The 14,628-nt window shown below is 48.3% G+C and overlaps 1 protein-coding gene across 11 annotated transcripts in view; it reads right to left on the bottom strand.

Moving 5' to 3' along the window:
* The window catches only part of KMT2D (lysine methyltransferase 2D), a 123,713-nt gene that overhangs the window by 55,575 nt on the left and 53,510 nt on the right, over positions 1-14,628 (bottom strand). For 10 of the 11 annotated variants that reach the window (XM_061615444.1, XM_061615438.1, XM_061615436.1 and 7 more), the window contains 5 exons: positions 10,444-10,560; positions 9,947-10,117; positions 8,755-8,842; positions 8,252-8,487; positions 5,736-5,809 (listed from right to left, as the gene is read on the bottom strand). In XM_061615444.1, the coding sequence (XP_061471428.1) occupies positions 5,736-5,809; positions 8,252-8,487; positions 8,755-8,842; positions 9,947-10,117; positions 10,444-10,560 (686 nt within the window). The remainder of the gene's footprint in view (positions 1-5,735; positions 5,810-8,251; positions 8,488-8,754; positions 8,843-9,946; positions 10,118-10,443; positions 10,561-14,628) is intronic. The other variant, XM_061615445.1, reaches the window with a different exon arrangement.

Genomic DNA, 14,628 nt, shown 5'->3' with positions numbered 1-14,628 from the left:
TCTGCATTTTCCCACGACCTTTCCGCTGGGCCATAGCCCAACCAATGGATCAGATATTGCAGCCGATTCCTTCTCCTCCTGGAGTCTAAAATCCTCTCGACTTCAAACTCCGTTTGCCCATCTATCACTATAGGGGGTCCTGGTGGTATCTCTGGCCGGAGAGGGCTCGGGGGGTGTTCTTTGGTGAGCAGGGAGCGGTGAAATACGGGATGCATCTTAAACGTGGGTGGTAGTTTCAACCGGTAAGCTACAGGATTGAGTTGCGCCTCCACCTCGAACGGGCCCATCCTCCAGTCCTGCAGTTTCTTAGACTTACCTGGCATGGGCAGAAACCGGGTGGAAATCCAGACTTGGTCTCCCACTCGGATTGGTGTTCCCTCTTGGCGGTGCCGATCCGCCACACGTTTGTAATTTTCTTTGGCTTCATCTAACTGTATGCGTAAAAGTTGTTGCATTGCCTGGAGTTCTTGGACGAATTCCTCGGCCGCTGGCACCGTCGGTGCCTCTCGGGAGCTAGGAAAAGCCTTGGGATGAAATCCATAATTTGCAAAGAAGGGAGTTTGCCGTGTGCTGGTGTGCAGGGCATTATTATAGGCGAACTCCGCTAGGTGCAGGTAAGACATCCAATCACTCTGCTGGTACGAGATGTAACAGCGTAGATAGCCCCCTACCACTGCGTTAACACGCTCTGTCTGCTCGTCCATCTGGAGATGATGCGCCGATGACATTTTTAATTCTGTGCCTAGTAGTCTCCACAGAGACCTCCAGAATCTGGCGGTGAATTGGGTTCCTCGGTCCGAGACCAGGCTGTCTGGCAGTCCGTGCAGGCGATATATTTCCCTCACGAACAGTTTGGCTGTCTCCTCCGCGTCGAGTATCCCTGCACATGGCAGGAAATGAGCCATCTTAGTCAGGGTGTCGACAACTACCAGGATGGCCGTCTTCCCTTGTGATTCAGGGAGATCTGTTATAAAGTCCATCGAGAGTTCCTTCCAAGGGCCCTCCGGTGTGGGTAGAGTCTCGAGTAGCCCTGCTGGCTTTCCCGACGCATGTTTTGCTCTTAAACAGACCAGGCAGGTCTGTACATAGGTCTCTATCTCTCTCCTCATCTGAGGCCACCAAAAGTCTCTGGAGGTTGTTTGGATAGTCTTGAAAATGCCAAAGTGTCCTGCCGCTGTTTTAACACTCAGGTCCTCATCTCCCCCAGGGGCACATACCTCGCTAACCGGCAGCACAGCAGGCCTTTACTTTCGTGGAATCTGCTTTCTTTCATGGCTGGGGAGTCTAATTCTGCCCGGCATTGCAGCGCATAGGGGTCTTGTGCCTGGGCTTCCTTAAGCTCTTTTTCCCAGGACTCTTGACACGCGCCTGCAACTATCCTCTCTGGGGGGATGATGTGTTGGAGTGTGGCTGGTGGGAGCCCTTCTCTGTACTCTGGTTTTCGGGACAGGGCATCTGCCCTCTGGTTTTTTACTTGTGGGTAGTAAGTTATCCGGAAGTTAAACCTAGTGAAGAACTGAGCCCACCGTATCTGCCTTTGGTTCAGTTTCTTGGCAGTCTTTAAATTCTCGAGATTCTTATGATCTGACCTAACCTCAATCTGGTGCTGAGTCCCTTCCAGGTACTGTCGCCAGTGTGAGAAGGATTCTTTAATCGCAAGGAGTTCCTTCTCCAAGACAGTGTAATTGCGTTCGGGGTCCGTCAGCTTCCTCGAAAAGTATGCGCAGGGGTACAGTCCTTCCCCTTCTTTTCCCAGTTGTAACAAAACCCCTGCAATGGCCAGGTCAGAGGCATCTGTCTCCATGATGTAGGGTAGACTAGGATCAGCAAACTTCAAGATCGGCTCCCCTGAGAAACGCTCCTTTAGCTCCTCAAAGGCTCTCCCTGCCTCTTCGGTCCACCGGAATGCTCCTTTTCCCCGTAGGCATTCCGTCAGGGGGGCCGTCAGCTTGGAAAAGCACAGAATGAATTTCCGGTAGTAGTTAGCGAACCCCAAGAAGCGCTGGATATCCTTCTTGTTCTTGGGCTGATTCCATTCTAATACACAGCTCACTTTGCCCGGGTCCATCTCTATTCCCTCTGGAGAGATCCTATACCCTAAGAAATCCAGGGAAGTCAGGTCAAAACCACACTTTTCCAACTTCGCATACAGCCGGTTCTCCCTCAGTCTCTGCAGCCCTGTCTTCACGTGCTGCTCATGATCCTGTGGATTCTCTGAGAAAATCAGGATATCATTCAGATAAATAATAACGTAAGAGTCTAGGAGGTCTCTAAACACCTGGTTCATGAAATTCTGGAACACTCCAGGACAGATGGACAATCCAAAAGGCATTACGAGGTACTCAAATTGACCTTGAGGGGTCAAAAAAGCCATTTTCCACTCGTCCCCCTCCCTCATTCGTACCAGGTTGTACGCCCCCCTCAAGTCCAGCTTGGAAAAAACTTTGGCTGAACGCAACCGATCCAGCAGCTCATTTATGAGGGGCAGGGGGTAGCTGTTCGGTATAATAATCTGGTTCAGCGCACGGTAGTCATGGCACGGACGCAACTCTCCCCCTTTTTTCTTGACGAATAGCAAGGGAGCTGCCGCTGGGGACTGTGAAGGTCGAATAAACCCTCTTTTCAGATTCTTCTCCAAGAACTCCCTCTGCGCTTCTCGCTCCTGTTCCGTGAGTGAGTAAATTTTCCCCGCTGGGATGCTGGCTCCAGGGACCAGATCGATGGCGCAGTCATACGGTCGATGTGGGGGTAGGGTCTCTGCCTCCTTCTCATTGAACACATCCTGAAACTCTCTATACTTGTCGGGCAGTGTCACCTCCGCCGCTCCTGGCTCAGTCCCGGCCAGAATGGCCCCTGTCTCCGAGGGTCGACAGTTCTCATGGCAGTATTTGGAGATGAACACCACTATCGCCTCTCCCCAGTGAATCCGTGGCCCATGCTTCGCTAGCCATGGCATTCCCAGGATCACCGAGAAACTAGAGAGGTGTGAGACGTAGAAGGAAATAGTCTCTGAGTGGCCCCGGATTTCCATCTCCATTTCTTGAGTCACTCTAGTTACACCTCCAGACTTCAAAGGCCATCCGTCGATGGTCTCCACAGCTAGAGGCTTTTCCAACTTCCATGTGGGAATGGCATAGCGGTCCACTAACTTTGCATCCATGAAGCAAGTGGAGGCTCCGCTGTCTATCATTGCCTCTGTCTTGAAGCTCTGTCCCCCCATCATTGTAATCCGGACCGGTAATACTAGAACTCCCCGCGACTGGGGTTGTGTCTCTGTAGGCCCTTTATTTAGAATGGCCCTCAGCCCTCTGGCCTCTACGAGAGCTGGGCCGTCTAGTTTCCCGACGGCTCGGGCTTCCCTGTCTTAGCTCCACAATTCCTCGCAAGGTGGCCAGGTTTGGCGCAGTACAGGCAAAGGTTCTCTCTCCGCCGCCTCTCCTTCTCCTTGTCTGTCAGGCGCGGTCTGATGCCCCCCAACTGCATGGGTTCCTCGCCACTGCTAGTGGAAGGTGTCAAACTTGGGGGGAGCCGGGTTCGGGGCAGGGGTGTGGGAGCAGGGTATCGTGTCATCTCCTGTCTTTTCTCCAGTCGGCGGCCTTCCAGTCGATGGTCTACCTGCAGACACACACGGATCAGATCCCTCAACGTGCCTGGGGGTGACATCCGGGCCAGTTCATCCAGGATCTCTGAACCCAATCCACTTCGGTACAAATACATGAGCGCTGGATCATTATAATCAGTCTCTTGAGCTAGAAGTTTGAATGTGTTGGTGTAACTCGCCACTGTCCCCCTCCCCTGTCGAAGGGCGCCGAGTTTTCTTGCCATTGTCCCCCTCCCCTGTCGAAGGGCGCCGAGTTTTCTTGCCACTGTCTCTTTCCTCTGGGGGTCTTGGAACATTTCCTCCATGGCCGTCTTGAACCCAGCGTAAACACTCAACAACGGGTCTGCACGGATCAGATAAGGGGTTGCCCACTTCGCGGCTTCTCCTTCAAGGAGGCTTACTACGAATGCCACTTTCGCTTCGTCCATCGGAAATTCTGCCCTGCGTACTTGCATGTAGAGCTTGCATTGGGCCAGGAACGTGGCAAATTGATCGCTCTGCCCTGGATACCTGGCAGGCAGTCCAACTGGAGTCTTGGCGGGGGCTGCAGCTGCACCGGGAGGCGCGGCCTGGAGCTGGGCGATCACCGCCCTCAGAGCTTGGTTGTCTACCTGCAGAGCCTGCGTTGCGGCTCGCAGGTTCTGATTCTCGGCTTGCAAGGTGATAAAATTCAGCTGCAGCGCTTGAAAATCTGCCTGCAGCGACTCTAGGGTGATCCCTCCTGCTGCTCCCACGTCCATCTTGTACGGGGCAAGTTGCGGGAAGTTTGCGGGAGGTAAAGGTGGCTCTGTCAATCTGTCAGGCCCAGGATGGGGTTCAAGAACAAGACTCGAGGGTGAAAGCAATTCTTTCTTTATTAAGGAGATTTCCACATTAAAAGTACGACGCTTCATGCACACGACTACTCTAACTCACTCTCATCCCTAACTTACTTATCCTGCAGCGTTGTAAGAAAGTTGACAGAACAAAGCTTTCCCGCCTCTTCCTTGCTTAAGTAGGAGGTAGGCGTTCTCGAAGCCAAGCGCTTCTCCTGAGTGATCCTCCCCCCTCCTCCCGCCGTTGCTCAGCCCTCCTCTGCTTGCGGCGCGCGCGCGCGCGGAGAGAGCGGCTCCCCCCCTTCTTCGCCCAAAGTACTGACATCTTTGAGCCGGCTGGGAGGAGGGGGAGGAGGGAGAGGGGGGGAGCTGGGCACTGACTTCTTTCCCAGACTACCAAGTTGGGGTGGGGTTAGAGTGCCTCTTTCTCCCTCCCCCTCCTCTCTCTGCAGCGCGAAAGGAGGTGTGAGAATTGGCTGGGTTGCGTCTCCGGCCGTTGGAATCTCAAGGTCTCTTACTGGCCTCTCTCTCAAACTCCCTTCCTCCTCATCCCCGCTCTGTAACTCTTGAAATCCCGGATCCCCCTCCCCACACTCCGGTACATCCCATTCAAGATCCTGATCCAGGGTCTTGACACCAATTTATTAAGACTTGAGTGACATCTTTATTTTCTGTCCATTTTTTAATCCCACGCACTCAGATTTTGGCGACGGCCCCGATTCTCCTGGTCATCCAAGTGGTTTGAAATGTCTCTTTGATTAATTATAATACGTTTAATAACATCTGTATGCTGAATGCCTATTTCCAGGGCTTCATTTGCTATCTTAGCAGTATCCTCCATTTTGTTTGTCAGAATTTTAAAGCTATCATCCCATTTTTGGAGTAAAGAGTTTTGAAGGGATGTAAATTGTGCAGATAGTTGAATTGCAAGTGGATCTTGTTCTAATTTGGGACTTTGTATTTGCAGTGACTCACTTTTTGACGATTTAGCGGTTTTTTGCCACCATTTTGAAAATGCCGATTTTCGCCTGTTCCTCTTATCCTCGATGTCGTCAAAAAGAGTGTTTGTGTAAAGAATAGGCGATTTATGCAGTTTCGGTGTTGTAGTTTGTCTTCCTGAGTCTTTGAGTTATTTTTTGTCGAATTTTCTTCTGATTTTTGCGCCAAGGTGTTTAAATTGAGTCACGGGGATAGCAGAGCTTGCGATTTACGCTGCTGCTTCGGCGATCGCGCGTGCGCCCCCACGGATCCCACTTATAATCTCAAAATAACCATACTAACCATTATTAAATTTAATCATATTTACACAGGCCACTTACTAAGTATGGGGCTTTGTCTGGGGCTGGCACCTTTCTCCAGAGCTTCATGATCTGCTTGCAACGGCTAGACCAATCTTTATGGGGATGAGAGAGAGGAGAAAGAATGAGACTACACACACAGATCTTTTAGTCCACTTTTGTCCAGAAATTTTGCACACCAGTTTGACATAAGGGAAAGACAGGCGGCCAGATGGAGGCTAGTGTGCTTTCAGGATCATTAGACTTTAGAAGTAGGAGACCCCATCTTCAAACCTATGCTGAGCCATAAAACATAATGCCACTCTCTCATAGCCTAACCTCCCTCAATGGATTGTTGTGGGCGAAGTGCAAAACATTTCACACATATTAATGAATTGCCAGTGACAGGAAACATTTACTGATGACAGAGGATCTCAGAACAGGGGAAGGAAGGGATTCACCCCCTTCTACATGTCATGGAAACACACTATGTTGGTGGTTTGTCTACCAACCCTGCCATACAATCTTCCACCTTCCATCACTATTGCCTGTGTCAGTTCCTCATGTACAGAACAAAAACAAAAGAACAAAGAAAGCTCTGGGTTGCTCTTCCACGTTTTCTGGAGAGAGCTTGTGAATAACCTGCAGTGGACCTGGCAGGAAGCCACTCTGGAGTCCAGTTACCCAGCCCACTCAACCCCTCCGAAAGACCTACTTCCTGCCAGTGGAGCTAGTGGGTGGCGACAATCTATCCATGACTCCCCTCCTCCACTGCAGAAAAATAAGAAAGTGGGATTCACCTATTCCAGCCTTTCCCAACTGGTGTGCCTCCAGATGTTGTTGGACTACAACTTCCATCTTCCTGACCATTGGCAATGCTAGCTGAGGCTGATGGGAGTTGTGGTCCAACAACATCTGGAGGCACACTGGTTGGGAAAGGCTGACCTATTCAGTCAAACTAAGATTACTACAGGGAGGCAACTGGTTAAGTGGAGAAGGGTGTTGTTCAACTAGAAAGTACGTCATTGGACCAATACTAAAGCAGGGATGGGAGCCTGTGCCAGTTCACACTGCTGGAATGCAATTCTCATCATCCCTGACCATTGACCATGCTGGCTAGGGCTGATGGGAGTTGGTCCAACAACATCTGGAGGTTCACCCATCCTAGTGGCAGAGTTCCTTTGGCAAATTCATCACAGACAACATGAATATTTCATACCTTGTGGACTACATAGTCAAAATGTTTAGGATGGGAGAACTTTAAAAGGACTAGGCTGCATGTATTTCTGAATGCTTGAAATCATGCTGCAGGAAGGTGAGAATTCAGCTTTCATTCTTCAACTGCAGCAAGTTTTTAGCATTTGTAACTGGAGCAAATACTGAAAATACACTCTCAGCTACCAAACTGGGTGGCTACAAGGGCTTCCTAAGATAAGGGAGTGATGAGGCAGGGTGCTCTGGAGCTGCATGATCCTGTCTCAGACCTAGAATTATGTAAGTGGTGTGATCTGCACACTTAAGTCACAGAATCTGACTATCAATGGTTACTAGTCATAATGGCTATATATGACCCCCAGTATGCTTTGAATATCAGTTGCTGGGGAACATGAGCAGGAAAGTGCTGCTGGACTCAGGTCCTGCTAGTGGGCTTCCCATACATTGACCATCGTGAGAACAGAGTGCTGGGCTTGATAGGCCTTTCGTCTGATCCAGCAGGCCTTTTCTTATGGCTTTTTTCAGAACAGGCTTGGGATCACCATGATGCAGAATTTGGGTTTTGTTGGCCCAGATGGCCCATGGTGCTGGGTAAGCAACTTACTTAATGCCATCACAGACTTATACTGAGCAAGTGACAGAGTGGCTGCTTTCACACATGGGTCTAATAGCGCTAGTTTAACGGATTAAAAAGGCAGCACTTCTGTCCCAATTTTTAAAATCCCTTTCACACTGCAGTACCTCCTGCGATAAGGAACAGTACTTTTTCAGCAGATTTAGTGGCATTTCGCGCAACTTTCTTTCACACAGATTGTTTTCATCCTTCACCCATGCACACTGTTCCCCACTGTGTAGGAGGTCTAAGATCTTGTCCCGTCGCCATGCAAGCCCTCTCCCTTTAGGACCGGACTTTTTAAATTGTTTTAGTTGTATCAAGACGGGTGTGTGTGTGGAATACTGGTACAACATTCGTCAGGCAAAAAAACACAACTGTGCGAATAAAGGGCAGGAACGCACTGCATGCTGGGATGCCTGTGACTGAGCGGCAGCAGCTAGCGAAAAACTCCCACGATCTTCCAGGTTCCCAGCCTTGCTAATGGATTATTTCTGGTATCATTTATTGTGGAATTTAGCACTATACTTGCACTACATTCCACCAGAATTCCGGAGCTACCCGGTATCTCGTGTGAAAGCTCAAATATAATGCGCAAATTACCAGGTAAGAAATCATCAGACTAACGGAATAAAGTGTAGTGTGAAAGCACCCTTTGTAACAGGAAGGTGGGACCCGAAGCCACAGTAGAAGGAAGGGGAAAGGGGGGGAAAGAAAAATGACCACCAACCTGGGTAATCCTGCTTAAGGTTGGGAAAGTTCATGTTGGCATAGAGCACAGGAGAGATGGTGGACAGCTCTCCCAGTTCTTCATCTTTCTCCCAGCGCTGCAGACTCCGCTGGTTATATGACAACCCATCGCTTTCCCCCTCTGTGGTGGGCGTGGTGGGTGTGGAAGCTGCAGAGCTGCTGGCCCAAGGGCTCTCTGGCTCACACTGCTCAGGGCTGAGGAAGCCGCTCCTATCCCTGTTGGGTGGGGGAAGAGGAGGAGGAGGAAAAGGGGAAACAGATGGCACATTAGATACATGGTTCAAGGGTTAAACTAGGGATGGGGGGAAAATCTGTGGCCCTCCATGTGTGGTTGGACTCCAACTTCCATCATCTCCAGCCAACACCACCAATGTCAGGGGAGACAAGAGTTAAGGTCCTAAAACGTCAGGAGAGCCACAGGTTCCACACCCACGGTCTAGACACTCTGCCAGGGAGTGGATGCCACTACAACAGGTGACTTACCTGCTATCAAGAAATGGAGACTGGCAAACCCCTGAGTAAGTTTCCATGGGCACAGCAGACTGCAGAGTCCCAAGGGAGACACCACCACCTACAAGAAGAACAGACATCCCAGTGCTTTGATCAAGAAGCATTCTCCTCCCACTCCATCACAAAACACGCACACGCACTTTATTGCAATCCACATGCATAAGAATATAGGAAGCAGACTTATAGAAAATCAGACCACTGGTCCATCAAGTTGAATACTATCTATACTGAATGGCAGCAGCTCTCCATGGTTTCAGACAAGGGTCATTCTCAGCCCTACCTAGAGATACTGGGAATCAAACCTGGGACCTTCTGCATGCAAGGCAGATGCTCCGCCACTGAGCTGCAACCCTTTCTAAAAAAAAAGATTTCCAAAGTGAAGATGGTTTGGGCTTAGGTGGCTGGAACTTAAGTAATTTTACAAGCAAGTCCACAAAATTAACAGCCCACTTTAATGCTTGTGGGTATGTTAGTAAGTTGTACCAACAATGAAAAAATCCAGTCCACCTACCTCACCAAAAAAACCTTGTGTAAAGCTTCTTTGTCTGGTTACCTGAGAAGGACTCTCACGCCATAGGCAACTAGGCAAGTCCCAATTCACTAGCCAGGACTAAAGGAATCCCACCCTATCTATAGCCCTAGCCAAGTACTAAAAAATTTAACTATGGCTGGCTGATGTTATTGAGAAGGTCTGGGTGCAATAGCTGCCCCAAAAAAAATTAGAATAGTTTTGGATGTTACAAGTTACAGGAGGCATAGAAAGCACAGGTGAATTGTGCTTTCTGTTTCCTCATCTTCTTTCTCTACCCTAACGTCCCAGGGCAGAATCTCCGTACCTTCATCCATGCCGAGATGTGCAAAGTGTTTCCATATCTGGAGCACTTACATCTCACCTCAATGGGGGCAGAAAGCAGGGACTACTTCAGTCAATAGTGCAGGGAACAGGAAGGGCACATCTCCAAAAGAGCCACAAGAGTATAGTAAGTGTTACAGAGCACTTTAAAAATTCTTATGTAAGCCCACACCCAAGAGACAAGTAATCATGAGAATGTGACTAACAAGTTTCATAGCGGAGCAGGTAAATTTGACCTTGGCTCTCTTGCATTCAAACCCATCACACTATCCACTGCCCTCATTCCTAAAACATTCAAGTGCAGAAGCTCACCTTGCAGAAATGGCCTTTGGGCAAGCTGCGTGCGGTTGGGGTCCCGAATGCCTCCAGCCTCGGCTTCCACTCCAATGCAATTGAGCTGCTGCTGCTGCTGCTCTCGCTCAGCGGACCCCAGGACATCTTTAAAGAGCTGCTGGACATCCTTGCTCTCCATTTTGGGCAGCTCTGTTGGAAAGGAGGAAAAGCCGCAATGGAATGACAAGCAGTTAAGTTCACCAAGAGCAACCTCAGCCACGTGGGGAACCTGCTGGTCTCCAATAAGGGCAGGCTGAATTGTAAGGGAAGTAGGGACAGGAGTTGAAAGGCAGAGATGCAATGGATGTATGGCAATAGCCATACTTATTTTTAAGCCATGAGCATCTACCCCTACTCTAGAGCTGGGAAGAGAATCCAGGAGCCCCAGGCTCCTAGTCTCCCTTGCTCTCAGGGGCGGGGGAGATCCTTGGCAGGGAGATGGGGACAGTAGGATCTATTCAAAGGGCCCGCCTGACCTTCAGTGGGGATTTTGTCAAGGTCGGAGCTGAGCACCCCCTCCCCCGGGGGTGTGGCTGGGTTCTCGGCACCTGTAGGGTCTGGAGAGGTCTTGGGCACCATCTGTTCCTCTGTGCCTGTAGGAGTAAAAAAACAAGAACAAGCAGCCTGTCAGTGCAGGGAGGGGTAAAGGTTGAAGGGCAAACTCTTGACAACTCCTATGCTCTGTGAACATGTCAGGAAGCGTGGAAGAGGTAACCCCCTCCTGTTACATCATCAAAGGAGCAACCTGACCATTTAAAACAACTCTGGTCACTCCTTGCTTGCAGTTTGACATCATTACTGCTTCAGCTTAAAGGGAAGGAAGAGGCAAGGCACTCCCTCCTGATGTTCAAGTTTTAAAAAGGGGCCATTAGCGATGTCAAAAATCAGGCACTCTGATGAGGGGCCACTCTAAATAGATCTCTGCTCCTTTCGGCATCAGTAGAGAAATCCCAGTGAAGGTGGGCTGCTGGGAACATGTTGTTGCCAGTGCTTCCCTAAATGGCTCCGTTGCCTCCCTGTTGCCTTCCCAACAGAATAAAAAAAGATAGGGAGCGAGGTGAGGAGCACACTGTGTAAGATTCCTAGTTGTTGAGTGATGGGACTTCAGTGTGCTACATAGTTCCGTGTCCCTCCCTATAACTATAAAATTATGCAAAGCACATGCAAATATGTACAAATTTACTTTACTGAAATAAATGGTTTGGGAAATCAAGTTCCTATTATACTGGCACATTTTAAAATTTGTATTTTGGAAGGGGCAAACAGCTTTGATGTATATGCTCCCAATTGGTTAAGACCCCGAACATGGAAAAGATCCAAGGGGATATTCTAGAGAGCAGACACAGCTCAATAGTGGACAGTACTGAGCCAAAGGGACCAATGATCTGATTCAATGTAGGGCCTCATCTCATGAAGGTCTCAACCCACAAGGAGGTTGCCACTTAAAAACAGGGACAACTTCCTTCCCAACATGTTCTAAGCTCAGTTTGCCATGACTGGATTAGATCCCGGGAATGAACAGCCAAAACAGTTTCTCACCCATGCCTGAATCTGTAAGAAGCCTAGCAGGCAACTTGCCCACCTACCTGAGTTGAGTCACATGTGACAAGTGCCAATTAGGCAGCTGCTTGTTTTCTTATTATTTCCCCCCTTCCTCGGAGCCCATACTTGCAGAGACCCCAAGCAGCTCTACAGGGCTGAAAAAGTAAAGTCTGCCAGCCATGTCATCTTATTTTGTTTGTGGCTCAGTAGCTTTGGAGATCTGAAAGAGATCTGCCCTTGTTCACTGAGGTGGCAGGACAAAGACTGGCTCCAAAGAAGAAGTGGGAGGAGACTGAAATGTTGGATACTTACTGTGAATGGGCCTTTTCTAGCAGACTAAGCGAACCAACCTACTGCAGGTTAACTGTCTCCTCCCACTTGCCCTAGATAGGAAACCATGTGACTAAATTTCATCACCACTTCCATCCTTCCTCTCTCTTTCAGTTTACTTCCATGTCCAAACCTAGACAAAGACCTTGTAGAGACAACACACACATATAGTAAAATAGAAACAGATAAAGAACAGCCTAAAACATAACTATAATGAGCTATGAGATGTGGGAAGCAGAGCCACTATCTCTAGGAATAGTGATTTTTTTTTTAATGAAGTGCCAGTAGTCGTATTTTGATAACAGTGCTGTGGATGCCAGCACAAAATGGATGCCATGGGCAGCAAAGAAAAGAGGTGACGATATTCCATACTGGTGAGTACCATCTTGAAAAAGCACTGCCTCTGAATCAGAAACTGGTGTGTGAGGCTTGTAGTGAGTGAGTGAGATTCTGTTCCTGAGATAACGAAATAATTGCTTCACCCCTGAATAGGATTCTGCTGAAGTCCCTTTGTTATATCCATGAGATTAGGCAATTCATCACTAGAGTTGTGAGGCATGTACAGAGGTAGGTCTTTTCTTAGGTAGCTTCCTTTTATTTGCCTTTTTTTGCTTTCCTTTTGTGGCAGGGGTGGCCAGAGAAGAAAAATTCAGAGGGAGAATGCCTGTAGTTTTAGCTTTTTTAAAAGTGTTGGAGCTCCTTTCTGATCTGCCCACTCAAAGAAGATCTCCTAGCCTCTATAACAGGGGAAGGGGACCTCTTTTGGTCAGATGGCCAGATTCTTATCTGGCCAATCCTCCAAGAGCCAAGTGGGCAGGTTTAAAGTCCAAGTGGGCAGGTTTAAAGTCCAAGTGGGAAGTGGGCAGGGCCAAAGAGCAATGTATCAAATGAAGTCCTTAACTTTTAAAGTTTAAGCGCGCGCACACACACACACACACACACACACACAAACTATAGGAAACTTAATCTCTGCAAAAATCATGCTTATATACACAAAGTACAAAAAAAGCAAACCTCTGTGGGCAAGCACAATTCTCAAGCCACAACTACAACTAGGAAAAACAAACCCAACTCCACACTCAGCACGCAGGAATCCTGCAGCTTAGCACATATCAAGAAAAACAAAATCTTTGCTATGTGTGCTAAGCTACCAGATTTCTGTTTGCTAAGCTGCTAGGAGTTACAACTTTTTTAAAAAGTATTTAGAAGTGCTGTCTTTCTTGCTGTGTGTGCTTTAATTTAAGTTAAAAACAACTTTTTTTCTACTACAAGTACAAAAGCACACACACAAGTTTTAAACACCAGTTGTAAAACCCTTAAAAAAATTAAGTTGCAGCTTACTATACACAGCAAGGAAAAAACATAGCGTTTACCTCTGATTTAAAAAAATCACAGCCAGTAAGAAACTCTCACCAGTTTTAAAGACTTTTTTTTTAAGTTGCAGTTGAGCACACAGAACTTCTACAGCTTAGCTTGCACAACAAAGGGGGGAGAGAATTCATACAAACATGAAAGCACTGCATAGCCTTTTACACACACACGCAAACACATATTTTCTACCTCTCCACCATCCTTTCTCTCACTTTCACCCCCAGAAGCCCAGGCACAGTGTTAAATACATTATTATTTTTAGATTGCCTCCCTACAGATGCAAACTGAATCAAGCTGCCTTCAAACAGAGTGCCGTTCCCATGCTTTCTCTGATGCTGCAGGTATATGGAGGAGGGAGGGAGGCAGGAAAGAGGAAGCAGTATGATCACAGAGCTCCCAGAGAGTCCTTAACAACCACCCTAGCAACAGTTGTTCTGGCTCCTAATTTAAAAGTGCCTAAGGGGAAAGTCTCTTTTAGAGGCTTGACTGAGCAAGTAGGCTCAATCATCAGCTGCAAAAAGAACAACTAATTCATAGTCCCCTGGTCAGGAGTGGAAGGTACCACATGACTGACAGGTGATGTCAGATGTCACTGAACTGGGAGATGGTCATGGTTTGTGAAAAAAGGCCTGCTGGGCCAAACTGGACACCCTGGGGAGCGAAGAGTGGCCCGGGAGCTGGAGGTTCCTCATCCCTGCTCTGTAAGGTCCTGCACATTTCATCTGAGTGGAGGTCACTGCTATACTGTTACTAGCATCAAGTTTGCGTGGGGAACTGAGCTTTCTGACAGAACTACAGGGAGAATAGGAAAACTTTGTCTGCTTGCCAAAATTGTGCTATAGTGACATCTCCTGGCCACTACTGGAAGTCCACTCTAGGGTCACAGAGTATAAAGGCACATTCATCTAGCATTGAAAATTGGGGGGGGGAGGCAGATACCAAGGTCTCCTTTCCCACCCAAGTCTGCTCTGGACTAGGCTGCCACTGCATTCTTGAAGTCCAGGCTCAATGTCTGCTCTGGGTTCGAGGTTAACTCCTCTCTGGGTGTGCCAATCATGTCCAGTGTCACCGGGCTTCTTCTGCTTCGCTGTGGAAGACTGAAGGACTGCCAAAGTTAATGGAGCCAGTTGCTTTTGCCTGCTGGGGCCATCAGAACACTCAAGTTGTAAATGGTAAGAACAGAAAAGGGTGTGGGGAATAAAGGTTAAGAAAAGCAGGAGGAAACAAAGGAAAGAGGGCAAAGTATGAAGAAAAGAGAAAGCTATTGCGATTATGAAGTATCAAGAAAAAGGGTTTTTTAGCTGAGCACAAGCAATACACACAGAGGATAAGGACCTGCTTAGGGCAAGGCAGGAAATTAAAGCTGAAAGAGGAAGACTGGAGGAAGTCACCTAATTTAGTCACATGTTTTCCTGCCT

Source organism: Rhineura floridana, chromosome 3, assembly GCF_030035675.1.
Source record: "Rhineura floridana isolate rRhiFlo1 chromosome 3, rRhiFlo1.hap2, whole genome shotgun sequence".
NCBI classification, from domain to species: domain Eukaryota; kingdom Metazoa; phylum Chordata; class Lepidosauria; order Squamata; family Rhineuridae; genus Rhineura; species Rhineura floridana.
This window is presented reverse-complemented; position numbering and strand designations above follow the sequence as displayed.